This window comes from Sparus aurata, chromosome 17, assembly GCF_900880675.1.
Source record: "Sparus aurata chromosome 17, fSpaAur1.1, whole genome shotgun sequence".
In the NCBI taxonomy this organism is placed as follows: domain Eukaryota; kingdom Metazoa; phylum Chordata; class Actinopteri; order Spariformes; family Sparidae; genus Sparus; species Sparus aurata.
Genome location: NC_044203.1, coordinates 8,935,265 through 8,960,130, shown reverse-complemented (window position 1 = coordinate 8,960,130; position 24,866 = coordinate 8,935,265). Strand labels below are relative to the sequence as shown.

Genomic DNA, 24,866 nt, shown 5'->3' with positions numbered 1-24,866 from the left:
GTGTGAGTCAATTAGTAGGAAACTAAGTCAGCCCTTAGAGAGAGAGGGGGTCCTAATCATCATGACTTCCTTGACAGGATAACTACAAACAAAAAGAACATTCATTGTTAAGCGGGGTTACAGCCTTATTCAGCTATGCATACTTCACATTCCTTGTCCAGGTCAGATGGTCATGTCCATGATGAGTGAAGATGACTTGGCCTTCTAAGTAAGCGCAGTTAAAATAATACAATTCTAAAAAGCTCAAGTTAAGGAAACATTTATGGAAAAAGAAAGAGGATCCTTTTATTTAACCAAAGGTCAGATTTGCAGCTCAGACTATATACTAACAAACCACATAAAAGTCCCAAATATATGAAAAGCAATTCAACCAACTTCCATGTCAGAACCCTCAAAATTCAGAGCTCAGTGACAAAAACATTTACCGTATAATACTGAAGTTTTCCGAGTAAATATAATTTGAAAAAATGCAATCGTTCATTTTGTCTTCTTTTCCGGGCTTTTGAGATGTGGATAGAACACTACGCCTGAATATATTTGGGCTGTGTTGAGCCATGTCATGAAATATTCTCAACACATTATAATCTGTACAATGTAAAAGAAAATAGGAATCACCTCTCTTATCCCTTCATAATCACTCAGCTCACTCAGGCTGATTTTCTCAATGATATTTTCGTCAACCTTAATGGCCAGAGGAAGAATATCAGGCCTGTGAACTAAATGTATTTTTGCTTCTAGCTAAGCAGATTGTTAATGCATTATTCAGAGCCAAATTATTGTTTGGGTCCTTGATTTCACACAAAGTTTTGAACGTTTTCCCATCAAACGCAACCAAAAGCTTTACCAGACAAAGTGTTGTGGACAAACACAGCATGTCAGCCTCCTTAAAGAAAGAATAGAACTCTTTTGCCACAAAGAACAAGAATGTTATTTACGCCACATAATCACCTACCTGTTAACTCTATCTTCTGACATTTTCATCAGGCAGTACTACAGTCTTATCATTTCACATTTCCTTGTACTGTATCTGTTAATGTACTTGCATTAAGATTTCTGTGAAGATGGGTTTGTGATGTTTATTTTCTATGATTGATTAATTTAATTTAAAAAAAAAAGTCAACTGTCAACATGTCTTGAAAGGCTATTCAGCCAATATACCATCTGTCTCTTCATTGGACAGATAATCTGCCCAACAGAATTACTTATACACATAACACCTAGAGGTCAGAGGTCATTCTGGGTAAACTTATTTTCCCAGAATGTTTACATTTTCTGTTATGGAAACAACACACAAAATCGTTCGTTTTCTCACACTTGAGCTCGAAGGTTCTTTTGTGCCTGCTTCTGTTCATCCCAGCGACTTGACATCCAGTGTGAATAATTCTCAAATCTATAAATTCACTGGGAATATTAGCCAAAGGGTAGAGGCTTTAGCCTCAGCAAGCAGAAGACCAGTATACCCAACCTCCTGTACCCCACTCCTCCTTAGTCCTTACTGACCTCCAGCCCTCAGGCAGAACAAACAAATCAGCAAAAGTTGTGTTTTTTTAAGAAATTGGCACTTGTGGTTTGTTAGTATTTACTCCTTGTATATGTCACTGAAGGGCTGAAACATTTTCTCCCAGCAGTAATTGTTGGGAGTGGTATTGATTAGTGATTAATAGAATATGTCTCAAGAAGTTCTCAACCTCATGTATGACTTGTATTTCGAAGACAAACAGAAATTTCAACAACATAATGTTTCCAGTAATTTTTGAAATCAGTGAATAATCTGGGGACCATTCTCATCTTTCTGCAACCCAACATTTGGTCCTCATCCAACCATTTTAAAACAATACATTCCCCAGTTTTCTTCCATATCCGCCACAGCCCAGATTTTCATGAGAAATACATGGAGGACAGCAAGTCTCCACCTTCACCACCGCCTTTTCTTTTTATCACTGTACAATTAAATCCTGCACATCCCTCTAAACTCAAGCCCAGTCTCTTTGAAGTGTTTGTTTTCTCCCTCTTACTGACATACTGTGACATTTTATTTTGATTCCATGTTGTATATCTAATGAGCCATTGGTCTGTCATGACTGTGTGTGTGTGTGTGTGTGTGTGTGTGTGTGTGTGTGTGTGTGTGTGTGTGTGTGTGTGTGTGTGTGTGTGTGTGTGTGTGTGTGTGTGTGTGTGTATTTTAGCAATTCCACTCCCTGTGTAGTTTGTCCCTGAGGAAGCTCTCCCTCTAACATGAGGAAATTAATTTAATTATCATGTTGATGAGAGCTGAGCTGCTAGAATCTCATATTTGTTTTTCTATGTAAATCTTTTTAAACATTCCAATGTGTTAGCAGTTTAGAAAATATGTTTTCATCCAATACATCAAATCCTTGGCCTTGAAACTACAACAAAGAGTCTTAAACCACGGGTTGCAACCCTGTTTGGGCAGCAGAACTGTTTCTGGTTGGTCTCCACATGACAAAAGTGTTGGTATGTTTTAATGACCCTGGGCCACATTGTGACAGCAGATTTATTCAATTGAAATCCCAGTCTTAACAAGTTCAAAAGCCCCTGTTGCACTATGATGTCAGTTACCGAATGAGGTCTCTTACTGTGGCCGATGTCTTATGTTTTGCAGCGCTGGTGTCTTTTGACAACCCCTTGCTGTCACATGACCCAAGTATAAGTGAGATTCACTTCTGCATGTGAACCCTCTTACATGCTGTTTTAACAATGAATTTAGACCTTTGATGCATTCAATAATGATATCTCAAGACTGACACCAGACTAGCTTCCACCCACTAATAAGCTCTCTGGTGCTGGGTGCATCCCTCGGAAACCGGACGGCTGCCTGAAAAGACCCACCTCTCTCTGCTCCATAGCTTACATACACAGTCTTACTGTTCTTGTACATGGTGTTAACTCAGACTTTACGTTTTAATTGGACATTCTGCTCTGCTAGAAACTGTGACTTTATAGATGTACAATATTTGCCTTGAGAGAGAGTTACATCTCTATATGTACAGAAAGTAGAAAGAAAAAGAAGAACAATATGGAGCCACAGATGGTTGGAGGACGCAGAAAATATTGATCACATTCTGTGTGCTCAGCGGTGAAGATTTATAGTGATCAGCCATAACATTAAACCACTGACAGGTGATGTGAATAACATTGATCAGCTTGTTACAATGCAATGTTTTGCTGGGAAACCTTGGGTTTTAGCATTCACGTGGATGCCACTTGACACACACCACAAACACAGTCATCGACTAAGTACACCCCCTCATGGTCGCGGCACTCCTTGATGACAGTGGCGGTGGCCCCCCAGGCAGTGGTCCCTAACACACCACAAAAACTGCTCAGGAACAGCTTGTGGAACACAACAAAGAGCCCAAGGCGTTGACCTGTACTCTAAAATCCCCACGTTCCAAACTGATCTAGCATCTATGGGTCATGCTTGGAAAGGTCCAATCCATGGAGGCTACACACTCCTACAGACAGGACCCAAAGGATTCACTACAAACCCTTGGTGCCAGACACAACAGCATACTCCCAGAGGTGTTATGACCATGCCTATACAAGTCAAAGCTGTTTTGGCCGCACACAGTGAACTTAAGTAGGTGGTTCTAATGTTGTGGCTGACCGGTGTATATTTACAGTAGTATCAAGACTACAGTTTTAACTACAACATTTAAAATACAGCTCCATAAGGTTTAAAATAAGCTCATCACAGTTTTGAACAGATCTTTTTGACAGCAGCCATGACAGAAATTGGAGCGAAGAACTGCTCAAAACTGAGAGAAAGCTGACTAAGATTTCTGATATGCCAGATATCAAACCAATCATCTGATCATGCATTAATTCCCTCAATCTGCACCCAATAAGAAAACAGATTCTAAAATCAGTTGTGGATGACCAATTTGGGCCTTAGGCCGGGCTGTAACCATACATTGTCTGCCAGACACTCTGGCCCGCTACTTGAATCTCTCCCCAATTTAAAAGACATGGAACTGCAGGTCAAGAATCGGTGAGCTTTGTGGTCCCACTGTTGATGCCCTGAGTTCAGCACCACGGACAGCACCTCAGTGTTGTACCAACCCCACAGGAAGTGCACTGGGCTGCATGGTGATTTTGGCCCAAGAGCCACAGTAGGAACAATAGGTCACACGACACCCTGGGACCCATAGAGGCATCTTGCATTGTACTGCACATCAAGAGAAACAGCTTTATGACTAAGATGATTTTTTTCTTAGCATCACACACATTAAAAATAGCATTTCAATGATCAAAATTTGAAATCATATGTCCAGCATATGTTGGAAAGCCATCAAGAGCTGTGTCAGCCAGGCAGAGGCAGACCAGTTAAAAACACTAATGCACATGTCTCCCCATCACTCCAGTTAGAAGCTGGACAGACTTTTTTAGTGTATGGCCTGTGATATGTTTTCTTCATTTTTCTGGGCCTCAGTTTCATTACACAATCTACCACTCTGTGGTTAGTGGTAGCTGTGTGGGGTTAACCCATGCTGCATTTCTTCTTTTGCAGGAGAGCTTGTGGTTTCATTGTAGTGAGCCAATCTTCTCTGTAGTCAAGTGTTGCATTGCACTATACATTGCATTGTCAAACCACTGGAGACATCAATTGTATCCATGTTGTCTGAGTTCTACTACAGCAGCCAGCCCCCAGTTGCTGGTAGATTAGAGGCACTCTAGTTGTGGTCATGGTACGGGTGACTGAGGCCTCTTGTCTCTTCTGCCTGTGATCAAGAAGATACCAGTTTTTGTCCACTTGGATGTACAGTATGTGTGTGTTTTTTTTATTTGTGTGTGTCTGAACAAATGTATGTGTATGTATGTGTGTATGTATGTTTTAGACCTCTACTGGACTGATGGTATCCTACTGTAAGCGTAAGCTAGGATCGACAACAATTTCTTAAGACCCTGAGCAGGAATAAGCAAATAGAAAGGATTGTTTTTTGGGTGGATATGAGTCTGAACATGCTGTGGGTGAAACTATGTTTGTCTGAGATGGAACTGTATATGTGTGTAGAATTCGGTATGTGTGCAGCCTTTGTTTTAATTCTACGGCCCAGGGCAAGCTTTTGTTTTCTGTGTTCTTAGACCGTGACAAGGTCTCTGTCCTTCCAAGGGTCTTCGACCATTGACTTCTCCTTCCCCCCACCATGCGGTTTGCAAACCTCTCCTTTCTCAGACAGTACTCCTTTTGTCAGCTCCCTTCATTTGGAGCAAACACTTGCCGCGTCTGCATCTCCTGGAACCCTTGAGGTCCTGAATGTCTAAGATGCTTTGGTGGAAACCAGAGGGAGAACTATGGAACAGTGTTAGTGAAGCGTAAACCTCTTAACATCTCCTCTGTCAACCACGGACCCACACAATGCCTTCTCTCTGTACCTTCATCCAGCTCTCAAACCGCTGCTTAGACTTGCAAATCTGGGCTTTGATGTTGCACCGCCTTGCTTCTTTTGTCAGAGAGAGGGAGCCAAGGAAGAGAGAAGCATTGCAGACAGCTGTTAAATCCACCATAATTCCCTCATGTTACATGGGTTAGCCCTCACTGCCCTGGCAAGGGTGCTGTTGTGTCTCTCTGTTCTTCCTTTAATTCATTTACGGTCTTTTTTGTTCTTTCTCTCACTGCATTTCAACTTTGTCTTCTTCTGTCTTCTTTCCTAGCGCCATCCTTTCTAGAGGATAAAGTAATCCATATCCTCTTGTTTTGTTGTCTGGGTATAAACCTGTTTTTCATTTGTTAGGTGGCTAGCTAGCTCTCTAGTCCCAAAGTTTTTTCAGCAGACAAGACAGACCACTGTTTCACATCACTCTATGCCCAGATGACAAAACATAAGATGGGTACTTGTCGGACTATTTTTATAGCTTTTGTATATAACATTTAATTTACATTATTTTCACCTTTCAACAAAAGTTCCACACTTTACAGAGTTTAATTTAGCATGTTCAGGTGGAATTAAGTGGTTATCAGCCATCTAAGACCTGCCGCAGCCTCTTTAGGTCTGTTATGGGAACTTGTGCGCCAAGCTACTGGTGTTGTTTAGACCTTCACTCCATGTCTCCAGGTCTCAAATTTCCGATTATAGTCTGAGTGAGATGGAATGAAGGAATGGTAGTAATGGGGAGACAACCAACAACCACTGTGGCTTTTTAAGCCCGTCTTTGCAGCATCCAGGAACCCTGATCGACATCTCCACTGCAGACAGACACTTGATTTGTGCTATGTGCACCCAAGCACATTCCTACTTGAGGACAATAGACGGATAGTGGTTACACTGGCAGGAGTGACTTGTTCTGTCTGTCTGCTGGAGGACAGGGGTTAGAGAGTGTTTGGTGTGTTTGTGTGGGTGTGTGGGTGTAATACTCAAGATATGAATCTATTTACACTGTGTCATTGTGGTGACTCACCTTCTTTCTTGTGGCAAGACAAGACATCCAAAAGTCCCAATAACACCAGTGAAATTTTATTCAGTTTTAGGGTGACGACTTGGTTTAAGTTTAGGATAAGTTTAAGGTTAGAGTAAAGGTTAGGTTAAGTCAATGGAATGTTCTCAGTGTGTGTGTGTGTGTGTGTGTGAGTGTGAGTGTGTGAGAGAGAGCGATTTTGTGTCTATTCAATTGTATGCGTTTCTCTGTCCATCTTTGCCTTTGCCTGCGTTCGTCCTAACACAACTTTATCAAAGCAGACACTTGAGTGTTTGCCATTCCAGTGATGTAATGGCTCTGTGTTTACCAGGAAGTTAATAGTCATTGCTTTGGTTATGACTGACTGATATCTTACCGTCTTTTACAGGAAACTTTCTTGGTAATGACTTTCTCTGGGGACAGGATTAAGCAATGGACAGTGAAGTAGACATGACACCGTAGCCATGATGGAATTTGGTTGGTTGATTGACTCACTGAATATAACTTACTCTTTAGGTGGGTGGTGCTCCTAATTCTCAGAAGTTAACACCATTTTTGCATGTGTCAGTCTCATGTTTGGGTTCTGCTTTTAGTTTCCATAGCAACAGGGTAATGTGTGTGATGGGGTTTCATAAGGTTCATGTGGTATTGATATGTGATAAGACCATACATGGTCCAAACATAATCTGTGTGGATTTTAACGTCACCATTCTGACCCTCTGATATTTGATTTAGTCGACAGGTGTTTCTTGTTACATTTGGGTTAGTCAGAATTTCAGCAGACTGTTTGATTTGAAAACACATGTCAAAGTGCTCAACATTCACCAGTACCTGCAGTTATTCAAGCAGATTGGATTGTGGTAAACCCACAGGGAATATGGTAATATACAAACCATGTCACACGTCAGCTTTCATCATTGCCGTGTTTGTCTACTACAAGGCAAGTCATCCCTGTGATGATGTGGCTCTACAGTGTGACTGTGGACATCAGACCGAAGACGAATGGAGTTGATTCAGTTGAAAAAAAAAAAAGAAAATCATCCGGATCTTAGTAATATTTGTGTGTGTGGAGAAACATGTCAGGGTGGAATGTACTGTCAAACCATTAATCATATCGGTAACTTGTCCTCAGTTCATTTTTAAAGAACTGGGATTGTTGTTTGATTACAATGAGTGGAAAATATGTCTGACTAAAGCCTTTTATTGCTAAATATATTTAAATCCAAAAGATCTTGATGAATGCTTGTATTTTGTTAATGTCAGGGCTTGTGGCCAGAGTTGTTATTGGAAAAGAGACCGTATAACATGACCCAGGTCATATCTCATCACTATCAGTGAAACAGATAAAAGACCATTTTATGGTACAGTGCAGTCACAGAATGAAAATGCTTTGTACAGTTACATCCAAATACTTAGTTTAATAATACTCATGCAGATCACTCCAGTACCAAAGCTGGAGCCCAGTAATGTGCTGGAAACTAAATGTCCATCATCAGCCAGCCACAATCAATATCTTTCCCTAGGGGTTTAAGGGAAATGACGAGAGATTGAGATTTCAATTTCACATTTCTTTCACACTCAATACCCAACCCAGGAAATGATCATTATATGACAGATGGGTTCGCAGTTAGTTTTGGACACAAAATCTTCAACTCAGCGCCAATTACTGAGGGTGAGTGTAGGAGTCTTTTAAAAGATGTATTTGGAAATTAGATAAAAAACTTCAATCACATTTGAGGTTACAAGTTGAAGGTTTTCAAAGTAGGGTCTGTTTTTTTCTCAATTTACTAGAACAGAAAATAATCACATTTTACAGAGTTATTATTATTTTAAAACTTTGGAATACTTTACACTTTCATACTTACTACATGCTCTATATTTTCCACTTATTTCAATCCAATTGTATTTGTCACCTTGGCACGCTTGCCTGTCAAGTCATTATACAGACAGCTTTGGGCTTTACTGTCATGTAAGGCCCTGTGGGGTATTTCATCATTTTGGTTCTTGAGGTTAGAGATCTTCAAATTAGACAGCAGATGTGATCATGGTTTCTTAACATTCCTGAGGGCACCACAAGCTAAATGAAAAGCTGAGTGGAAAAGTTAACTCTTTTAGTAGATTGACCAGTTCTAAATTTCATCATACATTTCCCCCTCTCCAGTCACATTTTGTCACTTAAAATATGTGTTAAGTCTTAAAACAATACTGATATGCACATGTATACATTGAAAGGCACATTGGTTGCTGAAATTGGTCATCCTGCACATTCTGGTATTTGGCCAAATTCTCCAAAGTTCTCCAGTTCGTTGCAGCTCATGTGACTTGGGGGGCAGCAGCACAACGCAGGAATTTCATACTAAAAAGACTTTAACTGTCAACATCCATTTGATTTGTCTAAATCACACTGCTGAAGTCACGTCTTAGCTTTCACTCTCTTCCGTAATACTGGGATAAATGTAGTAATCTGCTATTGTGACTGCATTGTGACAGAAGGATAAAACATGTCAGAGGATGACATGCATCCATGCGTGTGGGTGTGGGTGTGGGTGTGGGTGTGGGTGTGTGTACAAATAGCAACATTTTCCCCAATATGTTGTCCCCTAACCACCAATATGTACACGTAGAAAGATTACACCGACCAGTAACTGTCTGTAAACATTTGAGTACTGTTTTGAGAAAGACTTGAATATGAGAACTTATCCTTTAACTAACTGAAGGGACAGTGTGACCTTTGAGTTTCTGCGTCACATTAAGCGTCATCTTTCTACAAAGACATTTTTATTGTTAAAGTTCACTGTTCAGATGAGTGTTGCTTGTGTAAGGCCAGACTCAATCCATTTGCGTAAAACCACCACATGTGGCTGACTGGGTTTTCTCATGGTCGCAACAGTTGGATAAGACACAGAGAGGCAAAACAGCTTCTTATTTTTCATTCTTGTTGTCCTGCGTGTCCATTTCATCTGTGTCAGTTCTGTTTTTTTTTGTTTTTTTCTTTTCGTTTCTTCCACCGCTTGAGTCAGAGCAGGCGTAAATTTAAACAAGAACACTGTCGCTGTTTGAAGTTTAAGGACAGACATTATTATGACTTCTCCCTTAAAGGTCAAGTTGAGCCACAGGCATGACAAAGTGCACAGCCAGAGAGGGAGAAACAGAGGGGTTAAAGGAGAGAGACGTGTTGAAATAACAAATTGGTGCTGGCAGATGGTGGCAGGGTGGTTTCAACGCCACAAGATTGTGACCGAAATTAACACCAATGCAGTACCACCAGAAATATAAAAGCAAACAGAGGCTAATATTAAGAAGGAAAGGAAGATTTTTAAGTTAAATGCAAATTAAAAGATTTTACATCTTATCCTTAAACACGTCGCTTTAAAAGAGAGTAAGAGCAAAACAGTGAAAAATACCCGTAGAACAGTTACTTTCAACCTTTTCCTCAAACCACTATGTTCTTAACTGGTCTTGATTATAATGTTAGTGCTTGTATAGGGAATCATCTAATGTTCCTCCACCCTTAGGCTTAACCTTAACCTCCGCCACCTGGCTGTTTACATCACCCTGCCACTTTCCCCACGAGTAAGTCCACTGAGCAGGAGATCTGAGAAATTTTGTCATTTTCACTCAGCCGGCAGGGAGGAGGGATGATCTTGAAGAAAGTAAATTCAGGCTTTGATTAGGAATGTTATTGTAAAGAAATCTGCCTTCAAACAGTGAGGAAAGACTGCGGTGGAGAGAAACATTGAAGGTCTTGACCAGGGTCCCCCCATGCTCTTTGACCTCAGGAGTAATTTGTTTTTCTTTAAACAGATTGGCTAAATGTTCGACACATTGAACGACGAGCCAAAGTGTAAATCTTCAAAACAGCTTTTCGGGGTTTCAGTCTGGTTGCTACTCCTCAGGGAAGATATTGAACCCGTCCCCCATCCCCTTGACTCCTCCGTCTCTCACCGACATACATTCTTTGCCTTTCTCACCTTCTCCCTCCCCTCCCTTCCTAAGTGTTGTGAGTTTGAAGTTGTGTTGGCAGCAGGACTGAGACAGAGAGTTGAGACAGAGAGTTGAGTCAGGTGGAAGGTCAGACACGCTGCCTCCGGAGGGGAGAAGGCTTCAGATCTCCCTCCGTATTTATGGTTCTGCTCCTGTATTTTGACCACAGTCTCATGACATCACTCACATTGTTTGACAAATGAGTTTCCTTGTCGTCCACTGCTCAGGATCCTGTGGTGAGAAGTGGACAGATAGTCTGTGCATGACCTCACTGTAGCGCAGATGTGGTGTATGACTGGACTGGACATTTGACCAGCCCTCCTGGCTTTTGAACCAAAGGTTTTGTGAGGAGCATGAGTTACTGAGACATGTAGCAAGCACTCCATGGCACTTTATTCAAAACTAAGTGAGTGTTTTGCACACCATGAGATGGAATGAAAAGAGCATCTAAAACACTTGCTGCAGACTGCCTGTCGATACTGTACATGTGCATTTATTTTAGAAATCATACGCCTTTCCATATTTTCAGGCCTGCCGCCATTTCATGGACCACAATACAAGAAATGATGTGGAAAATTGTCGGTTGGAAAATTGCCACCAAGATGTTTGAATATAAAAAGACAGCACACCGTCTGTTTACTGCCGTCCCCCTAAATCTATGTTTCCGTCCAGCCACACACGTGGATGTGCTCCACCGTGAAGTGATGGATATGAAGCTGCAAAGGTTGAGAGACAAACTATCTGCTCTTATTTAGACGTGTGGAGAACAGAGCCTTCAACATCCAACCGCACAAATACACACACACACACTCATGCAGCCATAATGAGCTTCCACATCAGCTGTTTTCCAGCAGCCAGTTTATTGTGTGCGACCTTCATTTTCTACTTCCATGGCAGCAGGCCTGTTCAGCACCAGTAAACAGGAACTTTGTTGTCCCCCCCACCACCACCACCACCAAAATCTTCTAAACAAAGAAGCTTGTTGTTTACTTGCCTTTTTGCTCGGGGATAAATAAAGGGCAATGAATCTAACCTCTGATGTCTGGTGTCTTCTGTCTCTGTTGGGTGTTTGTATGTGTGTGTCCTGCTCTGTCCCATCCTGCAGCTGCTGCACATCTGCATCGAGGGATGGGGGAACTGGCGCTGGTCAGAGGCCTTCAGCGTGGACAACGTAGGGACTCTGCTGAGGACCATTCAATACAAAGGACGCACTGCATCACTCATCATCAAGGTGGTGCAGCTCAACGGTGTCCAGAAACAGGTACAGGAGGTTTTAGTGACTTAACGATTCCATTGTTTGTTTTTGTCATGTTTTCGTTGTCATGAAAATCATGCAGAAGCTTTTTAGTATAAAGTATAAGCCTTGAGAAAATATGCCCAAAAAGAGACATTTTGTAATATCATTATTTACATTCCCCATCTATCAAACATCATGCACACACATTTGTGTTTGCTTCTCTGATGCATTATATAAAAGTCTGTTTTGCTACAATACACTTAAGACATGCATGTAATGAGCATTACATTTGCTCCTCCAAGAACAGGCTTAGTTTGAACAACTTCTTCTCGCTGTTTTCATCACTGGATTGAGATCACTGGATTTCCTCAATTGTCATAGATTTGTGTCCCTAATATTTTCCTGTAAGAATCATGTCACATTCAAAAAGTAATACATTTAAAATATGTTCCTATACCAGGATCAAGTTTCATCTGAACAATTGTAACAACAAACTAACTTTAGCTTTATCTAGTTAGCTTAAGGAATTTAAGGGAAGACAATGGAGGGCTTAACCCAACCAGGATTTGATTTGCGAAAAATCAAAGGCAAACGACACAGAGTACATACAATGCTTTTTGGATCGACAATTGAAGATATTTGGTGCAAATACACCACAGAAATAAATAAGGACCAAAGATTTCAACCAAGAATCGATTATCATCCTGCTAATCTGTAAGAAGTCGTACAAGTGGTTCGGAACTACACCGAAAGCAGGAACTTGTTTGCTGCATTACGCCTGTTGACCGCTGCTATGTGTCACTTTAAAAAGCCTGGCCTTTTTCCCAGCACTCATCCTTGGATGAGCACTTTTTAATCCCCAGTTTTTTTCCATTTGTATGTTATGATTTAGTTGTTGCCCAGCTAACAACAGACTGTGTCTGTTTTATAGCACTAAAACAAAAGCTTATGAGTTTAAAGCCATCCAAAAACATAATGAGCCCCATCAATCCACACTGAAGATCACAGGAAATCATAAACCAGCATAAACCAAGTCACAAACCAGTCTCATTTGCCTTTTTACACCAAGAATAGTGGTGGATCATGTTTGGATTTTTCCACAAGGCACAGTTGTATTCCTGAAAATGCAGCGATGCCATCAGATTATAGCGGTGACACTTTGTTATGTAAACAGTGTCAAGTGTCGCACATGTCTCCCTCTGGTCCTCCAGACAAAACAGACTCGGCCTCTCACATTCCTTCCTCCGTCTGTCCCAGACTTTGCTTACATCTTGTTCCCATTGGACCCAATGATAGGGTATGAGCGTTGCTCACATCCAGTTCACAACACAAAGCCTCAGAGTGGAACAACGCAGCCACTACAGAGGAAGCTGGCTACTGCCTGCATGAGCATACCTCATCTTTTGTTTTCTTGGGGTGGGGGGGTTTTAGCCTTGAAATGTCACACAGTGCTGTACCCTCCCTCCCTGTCTAGCTCCCCTATGGTGACAGCCTCTTTGTTCTTCAGATTGGCAACTCATGTTGACTGCTATTAAAAATCCCCCCCCTGTATAAATCCTCCTCATATAATGGTTATATACACAAATGAGCCGGAACATTTAAACCACTGGCATGAATCAGCCACATGTTGTGGCCGATTGAGTCCTGTGGGTTGCGAGTTGTGGCCTCTATAGATCAGGCTTGTTTCAGTGCATCCTGTAGATGCTCGATGAAACTGAGATGAGGGCAGTTTGTGAGCCAGGTCAGCTCCTTATATCTTAGTCACATTCCTCGGGCCATTTCAGTTTCAGTGTTTACTCGATCTTTTGTGGTGTTAAAGTGGGTTGCATGCATCAAAGAACCGCCGTGTGAATGTCAGCACCCAACGTTACCCACCATCACATTGTAAAGAGATGATCAAAGTGATCCACTTCACCTGTTAGTACTTTTAATGTTTTTGGCTGGTCGGTGTACACATGCATCTACTCGCACATGCATTCTCTAATTACACAACCACACTGGGCAAACTTTGATTCCTGTGGTGGAACATATGACGGCAGGCGTAATCCGAGCTGCTACTGACAATTAGTGTCAGTGTGTTTCATGTCTTGATTACCAGTCGCGACCTTGGGGCTAATATTGCTTTCACCTTGTGAATCCAAATTCAAAAGATGACTGTTGTCTTTTTTTGTATTTTGTAGACAAGTGTGTCAGTGCAGGAAATGCCACCAAGAATTGTCAGGGGAAGGATGGGTATTCGGTGAAAGAAAGCGTGTGTGTGTTATTTAATCTCTAATAGCAGAAATTCTTCCCTGTAACCTTCTTCTCTCTAGGTCATAATCTGCGGGCGGCAGGTGATGTGCAGCTACCTGACTCAGGACATCGAGCTGCGGGTGGTGCAGCACTACGTGGGGCCCGACAGTCAGACAGTGGTCAGGGAGCACTGTGACTGCCTGGAAGCAGGGGCCAAGTTGCCATCTTATGTGCTGGAGGACGCCGAGATGACAGAGCTGTGTGTAAGGGCCCGTGGAGATGAAGACTGGTCCCAGGATGTTCAGCTGGAGAGGAGAGACAAGGGCAGCAGCAGCTCTGTTGTGCAGGTCTGGCGACACATGACACGACATGACCTGTCTGAATGGGATAGCCAGAAAAACACTGATAGGTGCACACATTGCGCACACTACTGCTTCCAACTGGCTGTCCATCCACACACACACACACATGTTGAGAGCTGGTGACTGGACCACCAACCGTGGCCGGATCCTCTTCTCCTGGGTGGCCACAGTGGCAGAGCTTCCACGCTGCTACTCACAGTTAGGAAATAGATTGAGATCTTCCCCTCAGATAGGCTTACAAAGGCTCTCCAACCCATAACCCAACGATGTTGAGAGGCAGAAAATACAGTTTATGCTCTCTCATAACAACACTAACCATGGACAGGAAACACAAGCTGATATGTGGGCACAGGCAAGGACTTTGAAGGCACTTTCACACCGCTGGATTAGCGCCAGAAAATCCCTCCCTCACTCCATCCCTGCTGCTCTTGTTCTTGTTTTCCCTGTCTTTGTCTGTCCCTCTGTCTTTGTTTTCCTCCTTCATAAGCCCCATGCTGTTAACAGCTAGCCACTCTCAGCTTCTGTGTGTGCGTCCGAACCTCTCTGACTACACTCCAACCTCCACTGTTATCTCTTCTCCTCAGATCAGTCGTTCATTACACATGTGGAGAGTTGGCTCCGATTGAGAGAGCTGCCTGGACTAGTAGCTGGAGCCTTAGATCTCTCTATCTCTGTCTGTCTCCTGCTATTTCACTCTCGTTTCCTCCCTTTCTTTTACTCTCCCCCCCCCCCACACACTGGCTCACTCATCTATCTTGCGTTTGTTAACTCCTCTTCTTTATTTACTTCATCCTCTGGCATTCAGATTGTCCACCTGTTCCAGCCTCCACTTCTCTCCCCTGTCAGTGTTTCTCTCTTTTCTCATCAGTCTCCCGATTATCTGTATCAGTACATATCAAAAGTAACTCCTCTAACTCATATCTCACCTTCCTCCTCTCTTACTCTTATTTTTAACATCTTTTTTGTGCTATTTTCCTTACTTTTGACAAAGAACAGGAGGTCATCTTGACCTTGTCCCAGTGCCGAGCGTTTTTGGTGGATCAGACCTGTATCTTTTTCACTCCCTCCTCCTAACAAGGCTGTTTTGCCAGGCTTACGATATTAAAACTGAATGTTCGCTCCACTCTGCTGTCCCCACCAGTAAATGAAGTCTCTGGGCTGTCATAAACTAGACCACTTGTTATGTGTCTTGGCATCCCAATGCTTTAATGAAGAGTGAAGAGTAACTGGGACAAACATCAGTGACATATTAGCAGAGCTCAGCCTTTGGTGGGCACATTCTCAGCCTTTAAATTTTGCAAAGATTTATCTGCCTGTAATGGCCCATTATCTGGCACTAACAGTTGTCAGTCGCCTCAGCCATTAGATTGTGTTGCAGGGCTTAAGGGAGACTTAAGTTTTAACTACTGGATGAAGCCAAGAAACAAGTCTTTAGGAAAGAACATGATAATGCGTTACTGATGGAGGCAATAAACATTCTGTCACTGAGTGAGAGGCAGCAAAGGCATTTAAGTCATGAGATATCCATATTTTATATTGTAACCACAAACAAACACAAACAAGTTGCCCTTGGGTGTCCTTGATCCATGTCTTTCTTGTTAACCCTTTTGCAGTAATGGAAACGTATTGGATGTACTGAAAACACCACATTCTCTCAAGTGCACTGTCTTCCATTAAAAGGTTTGGAATGTGGCAGTTGGATTCATTTGTAATAAGACTATGAATAACAGTTAGTTTGTCTCCTTTCAGGTGCCTTGCTCCAGTGGTTCTTTGCTCTATGTGTGGTGTACACTGATCACAATTGAACCTGACTCTCACATGCAGCAGAGAGTAGTGAGTATCACTCTCACACACACACACACACACACACACTGCTCTTTACAGGCAATGAGAGTAATACAACCCCAACAGCAAAAAAAAAAGGCTTTTCCTCTTGTACTCAATAAAATACAGTGTGAAGACGATACATTTCATGTTCAAACTGAGGAACTATTATTTGTAAGTACACACTCATTCTGGATTTAATGTCTACATCAAGTGAAGTAAGATGAACCAGTGTCCCCTTTCGTTTTGAATCAGGGTTGTGTATCATTAATTGTTGGAATGTAATGCATCAAAGCATTACATGCCTGTATGCATGAACAGTGGATGTGTTAATGCAAATCCTACAATTTTTTTCACTTCTTTTGGTATAATTTGGAATGAAATGATTACAGACCAGCTAAGTTTGGTTGTTTTTTTGTTTTTTAAGTATACTGTTACATCATTTCTGCTATATTTCTAACCCATTGTATCTTGACTGGATAGCTGGAATTCACTGATAAACACTGATACTGAAAGCATCATCACATTTGTGCACTTATCCTGCAAGTTCAATTGTGTACATTCAGTTTCAGTATGTTTCACTGCTAATAGTTCTGAATCCCCTGTTTCAGGTGGTGTTCAGTCCGTTGTTTGTCATGAGGAGCCACTTGCCTGATCCAGTAATCTTGCACATAGAGAAGAGGAGTTTAGGACTGAGAGAAAGCCAGCTGATACATGGACAGGGCCACCAGGAGCCCCTGTTAAACACTGAGGCCGACCTCACCCACCACCTCACTTTCCAGGCCAGGTAAAATAAAACGGAACAAAATCCATGGAGCGGTATCTGCTTCAGCTTTGATACATTAAGATTGTTTTGTACATAGGAGTGCCTAAAATGTGCAGTAGCTTTACTATATAAGTACTTGAACCTTTCTTCACATCTCACTACATATTAACACAGCTCAATATCTGTCCCCGTGACTGAAGCAGAGCTTCATCTGCCACTTCATCTTGGGCAGGTCCTCTGGTTCCATCCTCACCCATTGAGCACAATGTGCCCATCAGAAGGACAAACTCACATTCAGTCCAGTGTTTTATTATGTCATCAGCAACCAGCTCATACTGCTGTAAAGGACAGAGTCTCACTCTGGTCTTTGGTAATGGGTTTTTTTATGCCTCAGTTTAGAAAAGAGGGAGAGACACTTACTTAAGATTCTCTCACACCACATTCTGGTTTCTGTGAGCCAACATGAAGACATGATCCAGGGGAATGTAGGCACATTTCAAGGGAACAGGAAGCCAGCTTGGCAGCAGCTCCAGTTCCAACATGTCAGGTTGGACCATAATTACACCTCATTTAGATTCGGACCCTAACAGAGAGCAGGTTTTTGGCCCCATATCGGCTCTATGTTTGTCTGTGTCTGCGCGTAGCACATTATATGTGTGTATCCACACATGGTTGCGTGGGCGGATGAGTGGTGTATTTGCACATGTGTCCTCGTATCTGTGTGTGGTCTGTGTCTATCATTGTCTTGGTTAGCTGTGTGCCAGTGCAAGTGTGACAGTCGCCACTTCATCATGGGCAGAGTCTGTCACATACATCACTACTAGGCCTGTTACTCTGTCCCAGTTCGTCAGTGTGTGTTCACACTTTCTCATATTGTCCATGTTCTCTTGTAAGAGACAGCTCTTTATACAGTTTATCATAGTAGACTTTACTAAGCTGATTCAATTGTCGAGATGTTTGGTTGCATTCAAATTTAAAAGAAAGATAGAAGCAATGCCTTGCGTGTATATTTCGTCAGGTTACGTAGTCTGATAACATCACCATGGTAACATCATGCCACCACGTACAGATGACAGATTCTTTGGTCTAAATAAATAGTGTTTATTTTTCAGCATGGGTGGCCCCAGTAACTACCACATGTACATCCTGTATTGTTACTGTTCCTACTGTATTTGTTATCTGTACATCTGTAATCTGTGTTGTTTTATGCAAAACCCACGGAAGAAAAATCGCCCCTTTTGGTAGCAACTGGTGGGGATCTGAATAAACACAGTAAACGTTGAGTGTAATTGACTCCCCCTGAGAGAATTTTTTGCCATAACCGTTGTGTGTTTAGATATCTGGTCACAAAGTTTGTTTTCATTTCAGCGGCCATAAAGTAACCACAGTGGCCATACAGTGACTGGGAATATATTTGACCCCTGTTGTTGTAGATAAATCCTTTTCATGTGCGCAGAAAGCAAGCTCAGAAACAACCAAGTGTCTTGTCTCTCTGTATTGAAACCACAATGCTCCTTGTGTTTACGATCCGTCCCCTGCCCTAAACCGCCTCTCACCGCAAAAACTTACATACCCGTCTCCCTTGTCCCCCCAGCTCAATCCATCCCTCATCCCTCTCCATCTTCACAAACACACACAGAAAAACCACAATTGTAAATGTACCCCCGCGCAGTTACACAGATATAACACACACACATAACAATGCGCACAAGCACCTCCTAGAGCAACCTCTAGGATGGATCCAATCTTAAATGTTCGCTGGTCAACAGCTCGTCTTTCCTTCCTGTAATTACACATAGTTGCGGTCTCTAATGGACGAGGTAGAGAGCAGAGCTGCGGTCTGCTACACAAGAGACACAGACAAGTCTTAACCAGAACTGTTATGTCCTGCTCTCCTCATATTGGCCACCACGAGGGTTACAATCAGAAGCCTCTTCCAGTTTTCCCCCTCAGGAACTGAGCTGGATGAATAGCTTCCTGTCAACACCTTGTCCCTCTCTTCTGTCTTGCCCCACATCCATAAGCAATAGCCCCTGTGTTCCTTTTATAGCACAATGAGCTCTATTAATAAACTACCGCTCGGGGTTAAGGGGGCTGCTTTGCTTAAGCCAAGTGGAACTGAATGCTGCCCAGAGAAGGAGAAGAAGTTATTACAGTGTTTGGATTTAGTTTGTTTTTTCTACTTGTTGCAAAGCCATAATTGACCAATGTCTGAGGCTGAGACATCCAGTAGGATTATTTACTGCTGTTTAGCTTTTTCTGTGATCTTTATGAATTAGTGTTTGTAAGGCAAGACTGTTTGTCAGGAAGAAAAATCCAGAACAAAAGGCAGATTCAAGCCTCTGCTAGGTTTCAGGGTAAAGCAGAGTTAAGATGGAGGTCACTTTAATTGTTCTGAACAGAACAATGGGAATAGTCTGGGGTTGTCAAGAGATGTCTCGTCCTATACTGAAATAAAAAATAAGTTTAAATTGTTTCTGGCGTAGAATAAGCAAACATGCTGCCAAGGCAGATTTGCTGACAAAACAGACAGTAGTGGTTCACAGCCGTGTGCCTTTATGACCCTCGGAGTATGTAGGTTTTCATTTCAAGCAATCACCTATCACACCATCCACCACAGAGGAGAAGATAATCAAGATAAGTGAAATCAGCTGGTGCAGTGCCTGCTTGGCAGGAGGGGGCTGCAGATTGTTGGGCAAAGATAGCCAGATATGTTTGAGAATCACTGTGGATATACATGTCCTATGAGGCATCTTTTCCAAATGAACTTTTACTACATTTTCCCACAAAGACATGTAAACATATGCATCACACTTGGTCTGGGTATGTCTTGTTAGAGAAATCTATAATGATTTAGTGTTTGTGCTTCGTCCTTCAGGGAGGATGAAGATGCTTCCCACTGTGCTGTACCGATCTCCACCAGCCTAATCAAACAGATTGTCAACAAGGCTGGAAATGAGGACAACCTGGAACACATCCTGGCTGACTTCTATGGCCCAAAGACCTCCACTGAGCCATCATGGCCCTATGTGACCAAAGATACTGACAGGTACACATAAGTTATATTCAAATCTTTTATTTGGTCTTCAAACATTTACAGCACATACTGTATTAAAAGTTATACCAGCATCTGCATTTCCGATTTTATGGTTGTGGTTGTCAGTTCTGAAGTTCTATTTGCAGTACAGGCATTATTATAGCAGTCCAGGGATGGTTGCCAAACTTTTTTGAAGTTATTGATTGAGCCCTGAATGGTATATCTGAGCTAGAATGAACCATTACCTCCTACTTGCATTGAGCAGAAGCTAGGTTTCTAGTTATACAGTATGAGACGTCTTGCTATAATCCAGAAGATCCTGATCATGAAGAGGTGGACTCTGTGAAACGTTTTAAATTGGATCAAACTATTTCAGACACATATGACGGTAATGTGCATCATCACACTGGACGATTTCAAGATTTCATCCATGTTCCTTTCCCCAAAGTCTCCCATTTTCAGTTGAAATGGTACAAAGTGGGTTGGGCAAATATAAAAAAAGATGTGTGAGACCTTTTGTGCTTCCACTTTCTTGATCAGTGTTGATTATGTTTCTAGAAATGAAACATCAAGGAGCTGATCTGCGCATCTAAGTAGGATAAATGATGTGAAACATGGCAGTATACAGAATAAATTACACATAATGCTTGTGAGCCAGACAAACATTGTGAGCCAGATTCACACTCACAAAAGTGAACGAGCCTTCATCCTTTTAAAACCTTCAAGACACGGTTCCTTGTAGTGAGGCAGCATGTGATTCTTTTCCATATTTATTGTAGCACTTGTGTGGCACGCATTAAAATCTGGGTGTTTGGATTTCATAACACACATTTTGTAAGGACCCACCAGAGTGTTTTTCTTCTAATAGTAGGCGTCATACAGCATCCCTCCTCAAAGCAATAAGTTGTGCAAGCGAGCCCTTTAACGAGGGAGGCTTCTCTTTATTGCTCACTCATTGTTCGCATTATAAAACAGCCAACTGCGAAGACAATGCCGAGCCATGCATCAGGCATTAACAGGAGATCCCACTGCCTTCCCCACAGACCAGAGATTAGGTCTGTCACTCTGTCACAGTCCCACTTTCTCACATAAGTCACAGGGCCTTGCATTCAGTTATAACTTGGCACAGCTTTGCAGAGCGCACAGTGTGTATACTGTATATTTGCGTATGCACATATGTGTGTGCATCAGACTCAAGCATTAATTTGCGTAGACTATCGGGGCAGCACACACACGAGTGAATCCGTCTCTCTGGGAATCATCTTTTGTCACAAAGCAATCACATCCTGATAGCGGTGGTAAAAGACGTTGCCGCATGCTCTCCCACAGGCTCCAACCTACAAAGAGTCCCAGTGGATCTGCTGGACATGTGAGCCATATGTCTGCCTGCGGTTGCCTCGGTTTCTCTGGCCTCTATACATGCGCAAATACACACACGCACAAAGAGTGTTGCCCCACACATGTGTACACTTGTGTTATATACACACACCACCCTACTGTACACATCGCTCACCTTCGAACGTCACACACACTGCATCTCACTGGGAAGCTGCTATCTGGCGGTTTGGTGTCTGCTTTCTCCACTCTCTTCCTTGCGAGACAAAAACACTATGCCAAAGCACATTTCCCGTCATGGAGAGTTGCACTTTGTCTGAAACACAGAGATCTTCTATTTTATGTTCAGGAGCATGAGGGAAAAATGGTAACAGAAGAAGTTAGAAAAAAAAAAAAAAAAAAAAAAAAAAGGATTAATAGCATTGATTTGTATCTCTAAACAAACCCAGAACTTGGGCAACAAGTGAAAACCACAGTTTAATTTGTATATTTTTCCTGGATGTTGATAATAGTGATACATTTTGCAGTTTGGAAAGAGGGTTCAGTCTCCGTGGCACAGCGGACAAACTAAACCAACTGAACTGCTTGGCAGGGAGTGTGTAAATATTGTGTCTTTAAGGGGCAGAGGAAGTTGAAAGTGGTAAATGTTATTTTTCTTTCTCTGTCGGATTTTTAATGGCAGAGGGGCACCTCCACAATCATTAAACAAACATCTTGTAGTGGTTGGGGTTAGGGTAAGCTTTGGCTGCAGGGTGTGTGTGTGTGTGTGTGTATGCGTCAGTGTGTGTTCAGAGCAGTGTGCTTTTCAAAATACACACTTCTCAAACCCTCAGCTCCAGAGTTGGTGGGTTTTGACAGAAGCTGCTGAGCACATGTCTTTCAATTACTTTTTTGTGAGCTTTATAATGTGATTTATGAGCCCTGTACTTTACTGCACTCAGCCTCAAGGTCAATGTCCTATTTAACCACACACTCGCACAAACACGCACAAACAGTTGCGCACAGATAAGCACCGGTGAATGGTAACGACCATCCCATTTTAGAGCAGGGAGTCTTGTGACAAGCTCACTGTGGCAGGTTGGTTGGTTGAGCGTAGTCTAGGAGGCCTTGGGGGACTGAGAAGACCGGGTCGCCCGATGATGGCTTTGAACTTCAGAGTGGGAACTGTTTGTTTGGCTCTCTTCTGGCAGTCAGCGCTGTTTAGGGTTCACAAGACCATGATTACTTTGAAATGACTGCAGTGTCAGAGGATCAGTGGAAAAATGGTTGAGTGTTTCTGTCTGTCTGCCTGTTTGTCTGAGTCTCCACATGCCCATGTGTGTTCCCAGTGCCTTGTCAACTGTTCTCTGTATCTGTTTGTATTGCATAACTTGTTTGCCGACCTTTTCTTTCTATGTATTTGTTTGGCCTGACTGTTAGTGTGTTAATGGTCTGCGTAGTATAACCATATAAGAATTGTTTGTTTATATATACGACACATTTAAATGCCTGTTTAAGGCTGCATGCTGTTCTATATTTGGCACTGTGGAAAACCTGTCCATAGCCCAGATTACAGGGGAAATTATGTCCTTTATCTCAGTGATTGAGCGTAAATGGGTTTTATTACCAGGCTGACTTGACAATAATTGTTGTTTATCAATACTGCATTACAGGTAGCTGTGTGTCTGTCTTTCTGTCTATACATTCACCAATCAGCCACAACATTAAAACCATCCTGCTTGATATTGTGCAGGTTCCCCTTGTGCAGCCAAAGCAGCAGTGATCCGTAGAGGCATGGTCATAAGACCTTCAGGGGGGTGTCCTGTGGTGTCTGACACGGATACATTTTTAGTGGATCTTTTGGGTCTGCCTGCTCGTCTTGCAGCTTGTTGAACCCACTGTACGTAGTAGTGTTTAGTCAAGGAATCAGCACTGTTAAAATTGAATGTTCAATTAGCAGATGTTCCACTTGTTCTTCAAATGTATGCAGTATTTTATCTTACCAAAAGCCCAAAGCTGCCACCTGACTGCCTGTAGGATTGGATCGATAGCAGTATTCTGACAGAGTGTATATCTGTAATGGAGACATTCTGCCTATCTCTGCTATTGTTGCTCAGGGAAGAGTTACCACTGCTATCATGCTGAACACCGGGTCATATTGGATGTTATATTTGGAGACTTCTGTGACCTAATAGAGGACAAAGACCTTACAACTACATGGATGCTTTTGGAAGAGAAACACAACATGAAATTGAGGACCAATCTTAAGTTGATGAGGGAAGAAGACTTCCAGCACAGCATGATGAATTATATTTCAGATGATGATGATGTACATATTTTTTGTCAATGAACCATTGCAGGATCTAATCCTAATGCTTTTGGAGTGTTTTCTATAATGGCGTGTTCTCTCCCCACAGGCCAGTGCTGGAGCCCCTTGCCCAGTGGGACAGTCCCATGCAGGTGAAGTTATCCTGCTGGAAGTCCGGCTTGAACACTCTGCTGGTGGAGCTGCTCCCCTGGGCCCTGCTGGCCAACCACTCCCAGTGGGACCTCTGGCTTTTTGAGGGAGAGACCATCGTGCTTCAGATACCAGCCGGCAAAGTCATTGTTCCACCCAACTTTAAGGTAGGGATCCGCTGCAGAGACCAAGATATCTGCACTTTTAGTTCCAAGCTCTGAATAATGCTAGATCCTACATTTCCCATAATGCAAATTCATAGCGTTTTTCCTTAGACTTCCTAAGACTCAGAGATTTTTCCAATTTTAGACAACTAAAATTGTAAAATGTTTTCCAAACTGCATGCCTTCAAGTTTGTAATGCAGGCTTTCTGCCAAGACTTGTAGTCTTCAAACCCGAATCAAGATAATGATGTCATCAGGGTAATTTTCTCAGAGATTAAAAATGACCCTCCACAGCACCACAGATGAACCACAGAAGACTGGTTTCACAGGCCAGAATAGTACCCCTCGAGACAGATAAACTACATTTAATCTATGAAAGTATACAATGAAAAAAACGTAATTTTCTTCATTCCACTAACACTTTTTTATATGATCCTTACATAGCATTAGCTATGGTATATCAACAGCTCATATTACATGAATGTCAACTTTCAAATGTATGCCATCAGGTCTAAAGTTTAGTATTGGCAAAGAAGCTTTGCCTGTAATAGTAATTCTGATTCTGAGAGACATTAATGGACTGTATGCTTTCCAAATGTTCGTCATGCATGATCTATAATGATCTTCCTACTGCACTGAAGATATACTTTGTCTTCAGATTAGGACCTACAAGTCTGTCTCTTCGTGGCATGACGGCCTTCATTATGAAACCGTCTCTTTTCAGTTTCGACTAATAAGCACAAAACCTTAGCTCATTCACCAGAACTGCATTACTACAATATTCCCTGCTTGACTCTTTATCTGCAGCCAAGCTCTCACATTGTATACTGTAGGCATGTCTTCACACTGGCTTCTGAGATCAGAAGAAGAGGACTGCAGATGGTTTTCCCCCTGTGGAACACAACACAGATTTTTCTACCACTAACACAGAGCGAAGCGGGAAGGCAGCATATCAAAGAACAAATGCTGATACGGTTCAGCACAAAGAAACAAATAAGAAAAGTTGTAAATATGTAATAGCCTGTGAAATGGAAACAAATAATGTTTCCATAGCACCGTGCATTTCATCAT

At 42.2% G+C, this 24,866-nt stretch overlaps 1 protein-coding gene across 4 annotated transcripts in view; it reads left to right on the top strand.

The window, feature by feature from the left end:
* Nucleotides 1–24,866, top strand: part of vps13b (vacuolar protein sorting 13 homolog B) — a 329,852-nt gene that overhangs the window by 287,218 nt on the left and 17,768 nt on the right. For all 4 annotated transcript variants that reach the window (XM_030393719.1, XM_030393722.1, XM_030393718.1 and 1 more), the window contains exons 47-52: nucleotides 11,507–11,662; nucleotides 13,951–14,217; nucleotides 15,982–16,065; nucleotides 16,668–16,843; nucleotides 19,701–19,871; nucleotides 23,591–23,798. In XM_030393719.1, the coding sequence (XP_030249579.1) occupies nucleotides 11,507–11,662; nucleotides 13,951–14,217; nucleotides 15,982–16,065; nucleotides 16,668–16,843; nucleotides 19,701–19,871; nucleotides 23,591–23,798 (1,062 nt within the window). The remainder of the gene's footprint in view (nucleotides 1–11,506; nucleotides 11,663–13,950; nucleotides 14,218–15,981; nucleotides 16,066–16,667; nucleotides 16,844–19,700; nucleotides 19,872–23,590; nucleotides 23,799–24,866) is intronic.